This window comes from Myripristis murdjan, chromosome 14 (assembly GCF_902150065.1).
Source record: "Myripristis murdjan chromosome 14, fMyrMur1.1, whole genome shotgun sequence".
Taxonomy (NCBI): domain Eukaryota; kingdom Metazoa; phylum Chordata; class Actinopteri; order Holocentriformes; family Holocentridae; genus Myripristis; species Myripristis murdjan.
The window spans coordinates 13593409-13610435 of NC_043993.1; the positions used below are offsets into that span (position 1 = coordinate 13593409).

Below are 17027 nucleotides of genomic sequence, written 5' to 3' on the forward strand. Positions count from 1 at the left end.
AGGCAGGATGAGTGTCAAAAAAGCCATTCTGGGATCTTGGTGAAGGAACAGAAAGGCGCAGGGACAGGCACAAGTGGGACAGGCAGATAGGTAGCCTCTGAATATGTAAACAGAATCTGTCTGGCAGCCAGACTCCCTAAACTGCATGAACTCTGTTTCAACTACAACACTGCTGCACCCAAAATACATCTACCAGTGTTGGCTTTTGCATGTTGTTTGTTTTCTGTCATAGTGTTCAGCTCTTCTCCAGCACTCCGTATTTGCACCTCCAGGCCCATCAGCTGATAAAACAACAACCAAAAAGGCTGCAGCCAGCGGTTTAGGCTGTCTTGAGCTCTGTATGAACCTGTCTATGCATGGATGGCTGCATGTTGCTGCTCTGCTCCAGCACCCCCCTCAACTCCCCCACCTCCAGAACGTTCCTGTAAGTGCGCATGCGTGGCTAGGGCGCGCTACCGCAGACAGGGGGCGTCAACATGGCGTTCTCCCCTCGACGACGACCGCACTGACTGCAACCTGCCAGAGAGAGAGAGGGAGAGAGAGAGAGAGAGAGAGAGAGAGAGAGAGAGAGAGAGAGAGAGAGAGAGAGAGAGAGAGAGAAGCGTAGCCACCATTCTGTCAAACGTCGAGATTCGATCCTATTTTCCAGCCCTATGAATCCCTACACACCTTCGGGAGGATAGGGTGATTTCAGAGGATTTCTAAAGCATTATTTTCCTCTTTGCTCCGCCGGCTCCTTGTTTTTACTGCGCAGTGGATGGTTTTTGTGCGGCAGCAGACGCCTGAGCTTGTAGAGCAGGTGTGAGAGACAGCGGCGACCGCTCCTCTCCTCCCTGTTTCTTCCAAGGGGAAATGTCGAGCGAGAAGCCGGTTTCAGCACCACCGGGCTCGGCTTCGCTCACGGATACAGACCGAGACTCTCATCCCCCACCGGGCTCCTCCGTGCAACCGCCGCAGGTCGTTACGGGCGCTGGCTCCACCGCCACCGGGGAGAGGATGGTGTCTGCAGCCGGCTCTATGGTCCTCCCGGCCGGGGTGATCAACCCCGCCGTCCCGATCAGGAATATCCAGATGAAATTCGCCGTGTTGGTGGGCCTGATCCAGGTCGGGGAGGTTAGCAACAGGGACATCGTGGAGACGGTGCTGAACCTGGTGAGTCGAAGGAAGACCACCACAGTGGTAGAAAACACAGAAAGGCAGCCATATAACAGAGTAGAATCACTGCGCCCTTACCCGCTATGTTTTATTTACGATGCTTCACTCCCTTGGTTGTGTGGCTTTCAGAGGATGATGTCATTTGTTTGTTCGGAGGATGGATGTGAGGTTTTTCTTTTCTTCAGATGAAAAGGAGCATGCACGACTGTTTGTGGAGGCAGTGAATAAAGGTGTATAATTGTAAAGGCTGGAGGAGCTGAATGAAGCATGTGACCCCACCATGGAGGATAGTCTAATCACCAGCCATTGTTGACTGAATGACCTGCTTGTTGTCCATCAAGGGAAGAGAAATTTCCAGTCAAGCTCTAGTGGAAATAGCTAAGAGTGTGCAGGCTATTCTCTTGACCCCGATAACTACCCCGAATCGATACATAGGCAATTTATAACTAACGGCGGATGGCAATGTTGCGCACAGAGACCAACACAGAAGTGTTAACATTTTCTCTGTTCATGGCCAAATTGTGCAGGTATGCATGTTTGTCGGGTGCTGAAACAAAACGAATCCAACGCGAACAAAGGCCGACTAGCATTATGCTATCCTTCGCCATATATGTGTGTATGAGAATGGCTCAAAATTATGCATATAGGCCTACAGCCATTGTTGAAGGTAGGGGGCCTTGCCTCCTGCGCGAAAAAGAGTGATGTAGGTAGCTGTGGTGCGATGGTTAATGGCCTATATTGCTGTGGTTAAATGAGGCATTGAAGTGCGCCTGTTTATTTGTGGCTCGGATGTACAGTGGCCTTCCTCAGCTTTGCTGCTCCATCGGTGTCTGCCTGAATCGGTGATGCTGGGCCTAACCTGCACAACACAGCAGAGGATTTAATCCAGCTGAGCCTTTTTACATGAGTGGTGTTTCCCGTTATGAAACAGATGAGCAAAAATGCACAGCAGATGTAGGTCTAGTAGGCTAATGCGCTAGGAGGATATGTGCTGATTGCTGGCTGGCTGTTTTCCTCCTCCATGCATCAGACTATGGCGTCTACTGCATGACATTACAAATCTGCCATGAGAAGGGGCCTCTGATCATGACTTCTTTTTATGAGCAAGATGTTGAGCTGGACAGACATGATTTATGACGCTAAGGCAATGCCATTCTTTTCTGAGATGGTCTATTGCAGGGTATATGCATCCCATGGCCTATTTACCCACTGGATGCATAGAGCAGGACAGCCTACAGCTGGGCTAAACCATTTTCCTCTCAGTGGGACGGGTGAGCCGCCAGGATTCAGGTCGACTCTTGTCTCCAATCGATTATCGGTGCTATATGGGAAAGAAGGGGGCTTTGCTGGCTCATTCTGACCTTGCCTCCCCCCACTGACAACCCCCCTCCTCCCAGCTACATGGTTTGATAACCATTCATCCTGTTCCCTGGCCTCCCCTTCACTCTGGAAGGGATGAGAGGAGTGATGCTGCCTGCATAGACTGGCCTCGCCGGGCAGCGCCATGCATTTAAAAGCAGGTGGAGAGGAGGAGGAGGAGAGGGGGTTGAGGGAGGGTGGGGGAGGAGAAGAGAGAGAGGAGGAGGAGGAGGAGGAGGAGGAGGAGGATGAGGTGGTAGGATGCTGCAGTGGCTATGTGCTCAGAAATCACCAGCTGATGCAGCGGAAGAGGAAAGGATTCTGGATTGGTCCACATCGGATCAGCTGAAGCTCAGTGGAGCATTCCGCTTTACATTCAAGCCTGGACATAAATGTAATTGAAACCCACTACCTATTCTTTTTTTTTTTTTTGGCACAAATACTCCTACCTGCTTCAGGACTACGTATGTTTATATATGAACACTGGCCTGATGCATTAACACAACAAATCCTGACAATCTCAGAAACCCAAACAGTATGTACTGGCCGTGCAAAGCTTTCCATGCTAAATCCAGAATTGAACAATCACTCCTGGTTGTGAAGCTGCCAATAAGCTAAGCCTGTTAGGGATTTCTTCTGCTCAGCTCCTTAATTAAAAGAGTTGAAACAAAGTGGTGTGGAGGCAGGAAACCTCAGTGGTTGTGCTGTTGGCACAATGAGTCCACTGTGACCCAGAAGCTGATCCATTATTCTAGCCAATGTGGGAGACCACAGCGGCAAGGCTCTCTGTCCACCATGGCTGTATTGATCAGATCCCACTGCGGCTTGGATGAACAGATGGCTTGTCGGCTGGATCAGATATGCTCCCTTTTCTATACAACGTGATGCTGGCTTTTGGCTAGTGATGAATTGTGTAGTCGTTTGAACTGAGAGAGAGGGGGAAGACAATAAAAAACAAAACAATTTATAACCCAGATTGGGACACCGGCTGTACTGATGCTGATACCTCTGTGCACAGTAACAGAATAGAGTAGTCCATCAGTAGGCCTATACCTCTGCTCGTGTGACGTTCCACAACACTCTTGTTTTTAAGAAGGCTGTGGCAATGTTGTTATTCACTGCATGCAGAGTATTTTCAGTAGTCAACTACTCATACATATGTAATTATGTACATTTTGTGTGTAGTGGTGATCAGCTCAGCCATTACCATCAACAAGGCATCGCAGTTGTCAAGGCAACACTGCTCTTTGATTGAACTGCTTTCCTCCAGTTCCTCGACCACCTGGTGTTGCCTTTCACTTCCGGACTTCTGCCACAGTCCTCAGCACCAGCATTACGCTCTCTTTCTTTGTCTCTGCCTCTTTCTGCCTAAACTCTCTCTGTCTCTTGCTCTCTGCGAGTATTTTTTTGTGTGGCTTGCAGGACAATGTAGCCCACTCTAACTACACTGACTCTGAAAAATGTGGAATAGATTCCAGAGGTGCAACAATTTTGTATCAAAGCCAAAAACTGTGATTCTGCAGTCGGAGAGCTATACATATGTCGTGATTCATAAGTTTTTTTTCCCCCATCGGTTCAGTGGATGATGTGAAATTACAGTGAACACATTTCTGTTATATAGAAAATTCAGTGCTGCTTTTGATTAAAAATAACCTTAGGTCTTATCACTGACTTTTCCATGAGTTGCGCACAGCGGTCTGAGCTTCCAGGGCACATCTTGTTCCATTTAGTTTTTGTATGTGGCGAAAATCAATAGGGTTTCTCGGTCCTGTTTGCCATTAATTTAAATCTTTTAAACCATGATATTAGAAGCCCACAGGGTGAATCTGTGACATGAATTATCAACCTTATATATTTTTAAATATGTATTTGCTATCAAACTAGGACCAGAAACATGTCCTGAGATGTTATCTTCGTTGTCAGCTACTGGAATGCTAAGCTTGCCAATGATTTTTTTTTACCATGGAATTGGAAGGTTAAAATCTCTTCTGTGGCCTGTTCTGTTGCGAGAGCCTTTCACAAATCATTGGCAAAAGCCCAGTTCAGCTTTTTGTGTTCAATTGTTTGTAATGTGTAGCTTAAAATGAAAGAACTTGAATTGTGAGTTAGTTCAACTTTTTCAAGCCAAGCCGTGATACTAAGTGAAATGTGGCTAAAAAAACAGTGGTACAAACTGAACCGTCAAAAGGGTAAACTGATACATCATTAGTGGATACACACTTATTTAAGAAAAATACAGCTAGATGTTGTTGAGATGGTCAATCAGTGAATTAATGTGATCTATAAGAAGCAGATTGGAGGAGACATGAATAGTCACGGTGTGTTAGGCGTTAGACATTTGGTGTGTTTTGCTGACAGGTTACGATAGATGCTGTAGATGTTGTAGTATACAGGATAAGTGCTTTACTCAAGGGCACACGGCCGAAGTGTAGTATCTCCACAGGTGACTCACAGTCTAACACCTTTGGATCAGTTGGTCTCCTTTGCCAAGAGTCCATAGCAGGTACAGACGACCTCATGGACTTCATGGTATTTTCCAGTTGGCTGGTTGTGTGATCCCTGCAGAGGACAGTGCTGTCTTTGCACTCAGCAGTGGTGATTTCATTTGACATGTTGAGATGATGAGTGTTGGAGAGGGGACCTAACTTGTCGGTCTGTCTGTCTGTCTGTCTATCTATCTATCTGTCTATCTGTCTATCCATCCATCTAGTGCATTGGCACTTATTTGCTTTGAATGTGAAGAACAGAAGGGTATATTTAAATTGCATCTGTCTGCAGACTCCCATCCCTTATGCACCAGCTGTGCTTATTTATAGGTGTCTGTATTTAGTTGTAATGCTTTTTTGGGATCAAAACCATGAGGTTTTTTTTCTGGCAAAGAAAAGGATTGGTGACAGTTTTATGAAAGACCCCTTCAACACTTCTAATTTCCTCTTCCTTCCTTCTGTTTTGCACTTCATATTCTCTCTGTCTCCCCCCTCCCTCTTCGTTTCTTGCTTGCATTCATCAGATAAAACTTAAGGTCAGATGCAACGTCTTTGGCCAGCATTGTTGAATATCCCCAACCTGAGCCCTTTAGTGGTCCCACTGTGTCTCTTAGCAAACGTCTCATTATTCCTGTCCACACACTCCACAATCACCAAGGTCACTGGATACAGAGTCCATAGCCAACAGCACATAGTCAGCACAACACACTGAGTCTGACACACACACACACACACACACACACACACACACACACACACACACACACACACACACAAAGACTCAAAAATACACATGCATACACTCATTCAGGTATGCAAACTGTATACTAACAAAAACACATATGGAAAAACAAATGCACACAATTATATACAGAAACACATTAGTGCATAAACAAACATAGAAGTATTTTTTGTTCACTCTGAAAGATTACACAGCCATACACAATGTATATTTACACTGAAGTTGAAGGAAAAGAAGGATGAATGGCACAGAAAATGCAAAGAGGAAGATGTGAGGAAAGAAAAATAGTTGTATGTCAGAAGTGAGAGAGAAGGATAGCAGAAAACAGATTGGAGATGCATTTCTTTTCTTGTCATGTGTTTTTCTCCCCCATAACCCTCTGACTTCAGTGCAGCAACATGGGCGCACTGACAATATGCCGCACAGGTTTTTAAAGGAATATGTCGACCGATTTAATAACATTTCATGTAATGTATCATTCCCCCAAGGGTGGTTCAACTGGACAGTGCCAGCCTCAGCCACATTTTGCTGTTTGCTGTACGCTCAGAGCAAATGTGAACCACTACAATGCAGTGTCTCAATTCACTTGCATGCCCATGTGCGCGACTCGCATAAGAAACACATAAAATACAAAAAAAAAATTAAACATTATAGAAATATCAGTTGGTCTTACCACTGTGTATTGAAAAATCATTGTGAATTCTGTGTAAGACTAATAAAAAAAAAACTGTTACAATACAATGCCTAATAATAGTAAACCGCCTATTTTATAGCTCATATTCAGTTTTGGGCTTGTAGTTATGGGAAATATAGTTTCCAAAGACTTTACAATGGAAAATTATTTACTTGCCGGAAAGAAACCATTTCCAACTTCAAATACGTATTCCAAGGTGCTTTGTGTAGCATTATTTAAGCAATAATACACTCAAGGCCATGTTATATCAACACTGGCACAGGCATTCTGAGACAACCTTGTTTGTATTTCTACAGTTACCACATAATCCCAACAATGGCATATCATATGAGATACTTGAGATACTTTATTTATTGTATTAGGCCTACTTGTATTAGCTGTATGTTGGTCCTTTTGCCCACCTTTTTAATTTGTTAATGAATTTTTAATGATTTTTTTTATGACAGTGGTTGAGAAGAAGATTCTGCAAAGAAAATAGCATCAGCTGCTACAGGTCAATTGTGACTCATGTTAGCTTTGAAGATAAACAAGGGGGAGTGATACATGTATGAAATTGTGGTTGGAGAGTGGTCTCCTGGACTTAATGGCACTCGTCAGGCTGCCTAAAATGTGAGATTGGAACTAAGTGTGGTATGATAAAGATCAATGTATGACTGTATGTATGTATGACATTAATTATGATACCTTTGTGTAGGCTAATTATTTTAAACAAATGAAATTACAAGCAAGATGAATGGTAGGCTATATTTCCACCAGTGGCATCAAGAAGTGCGATTTTTCCTCTAAATCCAGACCAAATGTCTTACAAACAGCATTGCATCCTGTTGCAAAGAGGATGTTGCCAATTGTTTTTTTATCTTCACATGCATTTATAATAAACATGTCAGAGTTGATTTTTCCATCTGCTTTTCACCACCATCCACCTGTATGACGAAGTTTGTGCCAGGGAACAGCAGCCCTATTCCCTGTTTATGTGGTAAAGCAATATGCGTTTGTGCTGTAAAGCAACACAGTAGATTTCCCCCCAAAATCCGACCTGGTGACACACAATTTAGTAAAATGTAGTGTAGCGGTTGCTGGTCTTTTTGCGTACAGGAACTATATCAAAATGTATGTGATAATGATTAATCGTAGTCAGCTGACCCCCACTGCCAATGTGTGTATTAAAGTACCCTTCCATTTACATTTTTTTTCCCAGAAAAAAATGAATGAACATGAATACAGGCTGTAAACGCGCAATGTTAAGTGGTGTTCCACTCGATTCTGGATTTAGTCTTGAGGAGTAGAGCTGCTGCTGTGTGCTGCCTTCCTGTAGGGGAGGGGCAGACATTGCCCTTAGGCTATTGCTGCAGCAAAGAGAACAAAGTGTCTGAAGAAACCCTCAAATTTACAGTTTCAACAAAAAATGTTTCTCAGAGAAGGTGCTCATTTTGTTTATCTTCATCAAGTGGCTCCTATCCTTCTGTGAGTGCATTTTGAGGTTTATTATTTAGGAAAGATTGGCTGCTGTAATGCTGCAGTGGAGCTAATTGTCAATTTGTGCCTGGGGGGCTACAGCCAGCGAGCAAAGCAAGCAAACTGTGAAAGCAGGCTCAAAGAGGCAAAACAACTCTAAGATGTTTTACATGGGTGATTGCTGATGTGACCGCATGAATGTGTGCACACACACACACACACACACACACCTGCAGGTTTGCTTCCCCTTCTCTCTCTCTCTCTCTCTTCTCTCTCTCTTCTGTCTTCCTCACACACACACACATACACACCCTGACAAGCATGAAGAGGTGGAGGACAGAGGGTGTGGCTTCCACCGCAAGGTCGTGAATGATTTTGCTATTTATCACACAGCTGGGTTGTGTTGACCCCAGTGTGAACACCTTTGGATGCTGCTGCCAATTGTAAAGAGGAGTGTAAAATAGAGACTGATGGGTGAAAGAGAGAGGAAGGTGGCAAGTTGAAGGGAGACAGAAGATGGGAAGGATTCCAAGTTTCGGGAGGGGGGGGGGTGAATTAAAAAGTGTGTGTGTTGGAGTGTTTGTCCTTCAGACACACTTTTCTCTCGGAGTGTACTGTAGGTCTGACTGGCCGCTATTCTGTGGGGGTCTGATGAATTGCAGCCCCCCTGCGGAGCCTCATCACGCTGTGTGTATCACTGCTCCTCCCTTTGCTCTGCTCCTGGCTACACAGGAGCCAAGCAGGACTGAAGTCCTGCAGGACACAGAGGAGACTTGAATGCATGGGGGAGTTTGCCCTCTTTTGCACGAATGACGCTTGTGGAAAAAGATACCTTTACATTTTGCGTGTTGATTGACTGTTTCTCTTGATTAGACAAAATCATGGTTTTTGATATTATTGTGTTGTTGTTAAATGGTGCTGAAAATATTAAATAAACACTAATACACATTGAAATAATTTCACCATGTTTTGTATTGACAGTCACACCTTAAATGACTGACACTATGAACTGCTTACATTAAAATAATCACACAATCAGTTCCATATGTTAACATATAAACTATACAACATAACTATATGAAATGGGTTAGCAGGGTGGCCATAAGAAGTTTGCACCAGTAATCAACAACACATTTGTCAAGTTTCCTAGTGCAGGTTTACAAGAACACAACCCTATGTCAACAAATCAAGTGTGCATGATACTTACAAAAACAGCACAATCCATAACCATATATGAACAAATCAGATGTTTGTTGTACATATAAGAGCAACACAAACCATATGAAAACAAGTCAAAGTTGGAGGTACTGCATGAGTGTTGAGGAGTCCTGATGGGTTCATGCTGACTTTGGTTGATGCCAGACAATATGTGCTGCAAAAACTGTGACTTTAAAAAAAAAAAAAAAAAAAAAAAGAATGTGCTAATCAATATTGGTTGTTGTGATAATTCAAAATTCAAACGTTGTAACTAACCATTAGATATTTTATCATAGTTTATAACAAAACCTGTAAAAGCTCCATCCCTGTCTGACTGCAGAAATGGTCTGTCACTACTACTCAAATTTATTTTTGAGCCAAAAATGTTTTATTTTGGCATGGTTGGATTTTTCTCATTGAGCAGGCACTGCAGCCACTTCCCAAACTACCCGGTACGGTGGACAAATGTAGAAATTTTTCCCCACTTTGTGACTTGTATCTGCGCAAAGAAAAACGAACCAATTAAAAATCTAAATGTCAAGTTGTACCTTAAATGATGTAACAATCCTCTTAGGAGTGCATGTATCCGTAATGATCTTCTTCAAGCCAAATGAATCTCTCTAACCTATAAGGCATCCGTCCTGGATTCATTATGGCTTCTGTTAAACTCTTGGTGGCCTAAATTATAACACATGCTTCCTGGACTCGTGATTTGTGTTGAAACCGTCCCCAGACTTTGTGTGTTTGAGCTTGTGTGTGTGTGTGTGTGTGTGTGTGTTTTTTTACGGGTCCAGGCACACTAATATGAGCTGAAATGCTAAAACCGTTCACCTCTCCAAGTCTTAAAGTGTCTCAATCCTGCTCCACTTCTCCAAATTCCTCCTCATCCTCCCTGAGCTGCTATTTCCGGACACTGAGACTCTTGCAAGGATAAGCCGTGTCAGATTTTAGCGCAGGGCACCTTTTGAGGAACGCGGAAAAGAAAGTGTCTTGTCCTTCGCTTAACGACGCCTTTTGTTACTTCTTCGTCTCTCCCCTCCATCTATCCGTTCTTTATCTCCTCTAAGCAGATCCATCGTCCTAACCTCGCGCTGTAATCTCGTCCCTCGCTCCCTGTCCCGGTGGCTGGGTGAAGGCGCTAGTGGATGAGTGTGGATGATCCCTATTGTGAAGAGGTAATGGAGCTGTCTGCTGAGCCATTCCTCTCCCGTTCACTCTTCTCCTGCCGCTCGTCTTCACTGAATTTTTGAGCAAAAAAAAAAAAAAAAGCCAGGCATGAGGCAATTTGCTGTTAACCACATATTTTCAATCCCCCCCCTTACCGACCCAGAGTTAGAGAGAAGGAAAGGAGCAGACGGCAAGAGAACATGGGCCTGTTGTTAGTTCATTTTTTTCCATTTATATCCAACATGGATTCTTGGTTTATTTTCTAACTGATGAAGAAATGAAAAATATGGTAGTATGTGACTGAAATGAATAACAGCTGAGCGCTACAGTAGCTGCATTGTCTTTGTGGGGCTCTTGTTATATAGGACACATATGTTACGACAGGGTCTTCGCTATATTCCCATCAAGGCTGCAGTCGGCTTGTCTTTCCCTCTGATCTTCTCCATGCTACCACACTATTGTGTCTGGCTGGTTCATGCTATTGTGTCTCGCTCTCTATTGTGTTTCTTCCAGCAGATGTGGGCAAGTGTGTGTGTGTGTGTGTGTGTGTGTGTGTGTCTGTGTGTCTGTGTACAAGGGTAGTCTTTTTTCTTCCCCTTTTTTTCCCCCGAGTAGCCTTTTTCTGGTATCAACAACAAGCAAAACCAGGCAGACACAATGGAGTTATCATATGGCACAAGGTTTGAATCGAGCTATTGTTTAAACATTTTGTCTTAATGCGTGTGTGTGTGTGTGTGTGTGTGTGTGTGTGTGTGTGTGTGGGTGTATGTGTGTTTTTGTATGTTACAGTGTGTGCATTTCTCAGTCTCACACCCCTACATTGTACTAATCATCGCATTATAACAGGCTGCTTTGTTAGAATCACCTGGTGCATCTGTGCATCTGTGCATGTGTGTGTGTCTGTGTGTGTGTGTGTGTGTGTGTGTGTGTATGTGTGTGTGTGTGTGCGCGTGTGTGTGTGTGCATGCCCCCAACATCCCAGAAAGTTGATAAATGAGTGTTCTTACAAACCTTTGCTTTAGTCTCCTACACTCTCATCTGCACTGTTTCTCTGACAACACAAACACACACACACACACACACACACACACACGCAGGCTCTCTTCCTTCGTGTAGCCCACATCATTGCCTGGCAGGGGTGATTTTATATTCATGCTGGCCTACTTCTCCTCTCTCCCTTGGCTCCTCACACACACACACACACGCACACACACACACACACACACACACACACTCACACACACACACACACATCTGCTGTACTGTGAAGTATAGCTAACTATGTAGCTATTCATCATGGTGCATACCGCAGTGGCCAAAGGTTGATTATAGCAAACTTTGTGGAAAGAGAGTGTATGTGTGTGTGTATATGTGTGTATCTACGCATGATATTTGTTGTTGTGTAGCCACCCAGCATGTGCCTGTTGTATTTAACTAATTTCCATCAGTAGTAGGAACAAATAATTCAACAGCACATTAAACTAGAGATGGTGTAACTGCTGTGCTTCCAGAAACATCTTACCTCACACACCTCTCCTCAGCCTCTTCCCTTGTTACTTCCGCCTACATTGCACACCGAGCGTACTTTATATCAGGACCGCCTGTTCTTTTCCATGAAACAGTGTGCGGCCAGTGACTGCAGATGAGATCTATGATCCCTAATGGATTTCATCTATTAAATCCACTTCAGTCGTGAAGGAAAGAAGTAGATTAGGGGTGTTGGGAGCGGTGGCGAGGCAGGTTATTGAAGGATTTTTACGCTTTGCGACTGCCGAGAGATGGAATGTTCAAAAGATGCTGCGGCTTGATATGAGGAAGGTCCTCCTAATGTTTTGTATACTTTACAGGACTTGTGGTAAAACAGGAATGAGCGGTGCAATAGTTTCCTTTATTGTACCTGTTTCTGTTGGAGGTGATACTGCTTGGATAGCAGTGCACCGGTACGGGCTATAGTACACACAATAAAGCCCGGTCACTCCCTTGACTCTTTTCCTTCTGCATCTTCTCTTTTCCAAGTCAGCAAGGGAAATAAAACAATAACTTACTATCTACTACGGAGTGTTGAAACTACATTCGATAATGATATGTAGCGGTAAGGCTGGGCACTGAATCACTTTGGTACTAGTGACCAAAGAAATTCGGTACTTCGGGGTAATGTTTTATCCAATCCCCTTACCTGTTCTAAAATCATAGGCGGAGTTTGCGGGGGGGTAGGGGGGGCATTGCCCCCCCTAGCGTCTGAAATGTGTCCCTACATTGAGTCAAAAATAGGTCCAATATTTTTTTTTTTCCTGTATACATATCTATAAACATTTAAGCAATGCAATAAAATAAGATTATTTTCAGAAATAAATCTGAATTACATTATGCTTGGTATTGTAATAAATAAAATAATAATAAAAAAAAATGTTTGCCCCCCCCAGTGCAAATTTCAAACTCCACCTGTGTCTAAAACTTAAAGCGACTGCTGATTGGCTCGCTATGCAGCTGCCCGCCACAGGCAGGGGAAACAAACTTGTTCACGCGTCACTACACCTTCATCTCTCTGTTTTCTAAAAGTAAGCAATGTAACAAAAAACAGTGTCCAAGAAAAAAGCTCCAAGGTATGGCGACGTTTTGCTAAAATTGACAGTGACAGCATGCGGCCCAGTGTCTGTGACAAGGAAATAAAAACCAGCAAGTCCAGCAACACCTTGATGCACCCAGTAGTGCACAATGTTAATTTGAGGCAGGAGAATTGACACCATGTTTACCTTTTTTTTTTTTTTTTTTTGAAAAAAAAGGGGTTATGTGTGCACCACTAGATCAAATAGAAAATATGTAGATGTCTTGTGCATCATTTCATACCCATTTCCCTGAAATTCAGCAGGACATATTTAGTATCTTTGGAAACCCTGGGATCTTCACTAGAGTGTTAAAATAAAGTTCTGTGGGTTTGAGCAAAGTTTGGCCTTGGGCAACGACGAACCCACTGATGGGACCGGCAGGGTTGAAGAGTTTAAAACCATGTTAAACTGCATTTATATAAATACATAGAATTTTTTTTTACCGGCACTTGATGCTTGAAATAGCTCTTAATGGGAATTACTGTTGCCACAAAAAACATGCAGTTAAATACATGCATGTCTTTACACTGTCAAATTGTATTTTGTTTATAATTTTAGTTTATAATTTGTTTTACACTACTAAAGTAAAATAAATACATAAAGTAACACTTAAGAGTTCAGATGTTATTTCTTTTCGGCAGGAAAAATAGTGAGAAAATTATAATAGTTAAAAAATGATGCTGTTTGATTACTTGCTGAGTTTTTACGCCACACGTTTAGAAAAAGTGCTGTCTTTGTGCTGCTGTTGAATGACAGTCAGTGGCGATGGTGTGCAGTGCGTCACGGTTTGCCTCGCTTCTTGTGAGAGCACTTTCACACATAGGAATGCTAATTCTGGTGGATGGAGGTGGATTTGGAGGAGGGGCCTTTGTTTGTACCCGATTATGAACAGCCGAGAATGGGCATCGGTGACTCACTGTACCCCCCCCCCCCAACCCCCCACCCGCCCCTTCCACTTCCCCCCCGCTACCTCCAGGCTCTGCTACCAAGAAAAACATAAGGTTAGAATAAATAGAGAATGTGAATGCAGAGAGGCACGCACACCTTTAATCAACCTAATGTATGGATCCAAAGGCGTTTTGGATGGTGTCTGTTTTTGTGCATGTTACCATGGGGGGGGCACATATGGATAACAATACATTCTCTGTCCCACAATAAACAAATTGAGTGTGCAACAAATTTGCCATGGACGTTATGGAGCATGCGCAGTTTGTGTTCAGTTTCATTGTTTTTACACCAAAGAAAGCACTTTTGGCTTCAAACGTTGTCCTCTTGCCTTCCCAAGGGACTGGATTTGCAGAGAGATTATTCTCTAGTCTTCGAAATTTAATAATTGATGCTTTATGATTTATCAACTGTCTCTATGTGCTTTTCACAATATGCTCACTCACCCTGCCTCCTCCTCCCCAGAGTTATTCTTGCAACGTCTCTTTTTTCCTCCTGATATTATTTTAGATTGTGCAATAGGACTGAGAGTTGTTTTTTTTTTTAATCATAATCTTGCACCCTTTTTCAGATGAAATGTTTATTTTTTTTTCCAGTGTTTGGCCTTCCTGAGGTAGAGGGAGTGAGCAAAATTTCAAGGATACAAATTCATACTGGTGATGGTGTGTGATATTTGAGAATGGATTTTGTGTTGATATGACCTTTTGATAGGCCATTTTTTGTATGAGGGAATTTGACATTTGGCATCCTCATCCTGTGTGCCTGATTTTCTTTTTTTAAAGAAGCACCCTGATATGATTGTGCATATGAGTATGAGGATGTGTATGTGTGTGTGTGTGTCTTTCTGTGGTCCCCGTTGTATTTGCAGAAATACTGTTTATAATTAGGTGTGTTTCTGGGTCAATTTTGAACATAATCTTGCCACAGTTGAATTGCATTTTATAAACCAACTCATAAAAACAGTTGTCCAGTAAAACCATATTTGTTAGTAGCTTTACTGAGCCATTTAGCTTTAATTATCAGCTATGTTAGCTATTCAGAATAAAACATCTACGAATCAATAGACCTTCATATGAAGATGGAATCAAACTCAAATCTATTTCAGTCACTTTGCAAAAGCCAGGGATCTGTCCAGAGGATGTTTATAATATTTGGCTATTGCACATGTAAGACAGATGAAAAAACACAAGCACACAGTCATGGTTTCATACCTTGTTCTCTAAGCTGAATTCTTGCTCAGCTCACTTATATCCATTTAGTTATCCATTAGTATCCATGAAAACACCCTCAAGGAAGATAGTACTTTTTGTAAATTATTCCAACATAATGGAAGTGGTGTGATAAAGTATTAATGCATCCAGTCCCTGAAGGGTATGCAAATAAGACAAACTTTTCCTCAATGTGTACAAACACAGGGAGCTGATATTGAAAATATGTTTTATGTAAAAAAAAAAAAAGAAAAAAGAAGAAGAAGAAGTTTTGGTTAAAAGTAGCAAAAGACCTGAATTTCAGTTGATCACCACAAATGCAAACAGCTGACTCTCTTTAAAGGTTTTCCTTCCAAAGCAGAAGTCTATGACAACTGCAGCAGCTCAGCTGCTGTGTCTGCTTTACTTCAAACAATAGACACTTCAAACAGAATCTCTTCACCCCTGCCCAGTGCTGAGGATATGTTTGAAGTATTGCTGATATAGTGACAGGACTGTAGCACAGTAGCACCATGATAGGGAAGCGGCTGAAGTTAGTGCTGATAGGATTTCAGCTGCTTTCTTTGCTAATGCTAAGTTTTTGCTGAAACTCTTGTTTCTCTCTCCATCTCTCTCTCTTTTTTTTTTTAAGTTTTAAAACAATAGACTAATATCTGTCAAAAGCCATTAGTAGAATTTCCGTCATGAATGTCAGTGTTTCAGGGCTGGATCAGAAGATCATGGGGCCCTGGGGAACAAACTTTAGTGGGCCCCCCCACCACCATGCTCACACTGAATGAAATGATCATTGTGTATGAAAACCATCAAGTAAAAATCAGTAATGGAGCAGACCTTTATTGACTCTTCTTTGCTAAAATATTATTGTTTGATCTGGTGATATGATTTTAAGAATGATACAATACAATACAATGATGCAGTGTACATTATATATAGGGGCTTTTGGTGATTAGGGGACCTGTACCCCATGAGTGTTTGTGTGTGTTTGTACTCTACAGTATGTATGTGCTCTGTGTGTGGTCTTGGCACACAAAAACATACAGCATGCTCCACTAACCCTTCTAGGCCTGCTTTGTGAGTGTGTATGTGTGTGTGCGCATGCTCACACACTCTATATGTGTTTGTGTATGTTTGTGTGTGTGTGTGTGTGTGTGTGTGTGTGTGTGTGTGTGTGTGTTTGTGTGTATGTGTGTGTGTGTGTGTGAGTGTGAGAGAGAGAGTGTGTGTGTGTCATCCCTCACCCTGTCTTATGATGATGGATTACCAACACTCATTGGAGCTGCTTGCTGCCTCTCTTATCCTCCATCAGCTCTGCTCAATGGAACAGTGCTTTCTATTGTTCCAGCGGATGGCGTGTGTGTGTTTGTTTGTGTGTGTGTATGTGCTTACTTACACACATGCAAGCGCATATCCTATCTTCTGCAGCACATACGCACAACCAAGCCAAACAAACAGATTAGTGATCCTGAATTGAGACCAGCCTGGTCTGAGTCAGGTTTGCTGGGCTTATCGGCTGACCTTTGAACCGAGCGTCAGCTGGTCTACAGCTACCACACAGACACACAGACAGATGTGTGCGCGCACGCACACACACACACACACACACACACACACACAAAATGACAAGAGGAGCACATTTTTTAAAAAAAAAATGTGTGGTTCTGATGATACTGCTCACATGTCCCTACAGTGGCTTCACATAAGGAGAACATCAACTCTTGACACTCATTTACCCTCTGGTGCCTCCTCTTTCATCTTTGAGGTGTAAGCAACATGCAGGATGCCTTTCAGGATTTCACTTCCCCTCGCCAGCTCCTTTGAAATGCGATCGAGTCGAGGAGACAAGGCGTGGAGGCCTTGTTAAAGCACTGACTCAGACTCGGGTCCTTCCTCCCAAGGCCTCCGTGACAACACAAGGCTGCCCTTGTTGCTGCCTGTCTGAAATAAGAAAAGCGAGAGCAAAATTGAGAAGTCTCCTCTCCTTTCTGACAGCATCAGTTTTTCTTTTTCTTTATT

The 17027-nt window shown here is 42.9% G+C and overlaps 1 protein-coding gene across 4 annotated transcripts in view; it reads left to right on the plus strand.

Moving 5' to 3' along the window:
• The first annotated feature begins 617 nt into the window (after positions 1-617).
• Positions 618-17027, plus strand: part of nbeaa (neurobeachin a) — a 115418-nt gene continuing 99008 nt past the window's right edge. For all 4 annotated transcript variants that reach the window (XM_030068808.1, XM_030068809.1, XM_030068810.1 and 1 more), the window contains exon 1: positions 618-1152. In XM_030068808.1, coding sequence (XP_029924668.1) covers positions 853-1152 — 300 coding nt within the window. In that variant the 5' untranslated portion in view covers positions 618-852. The remainder of the gene's footprint in view (positions 1153-17027) is intronic.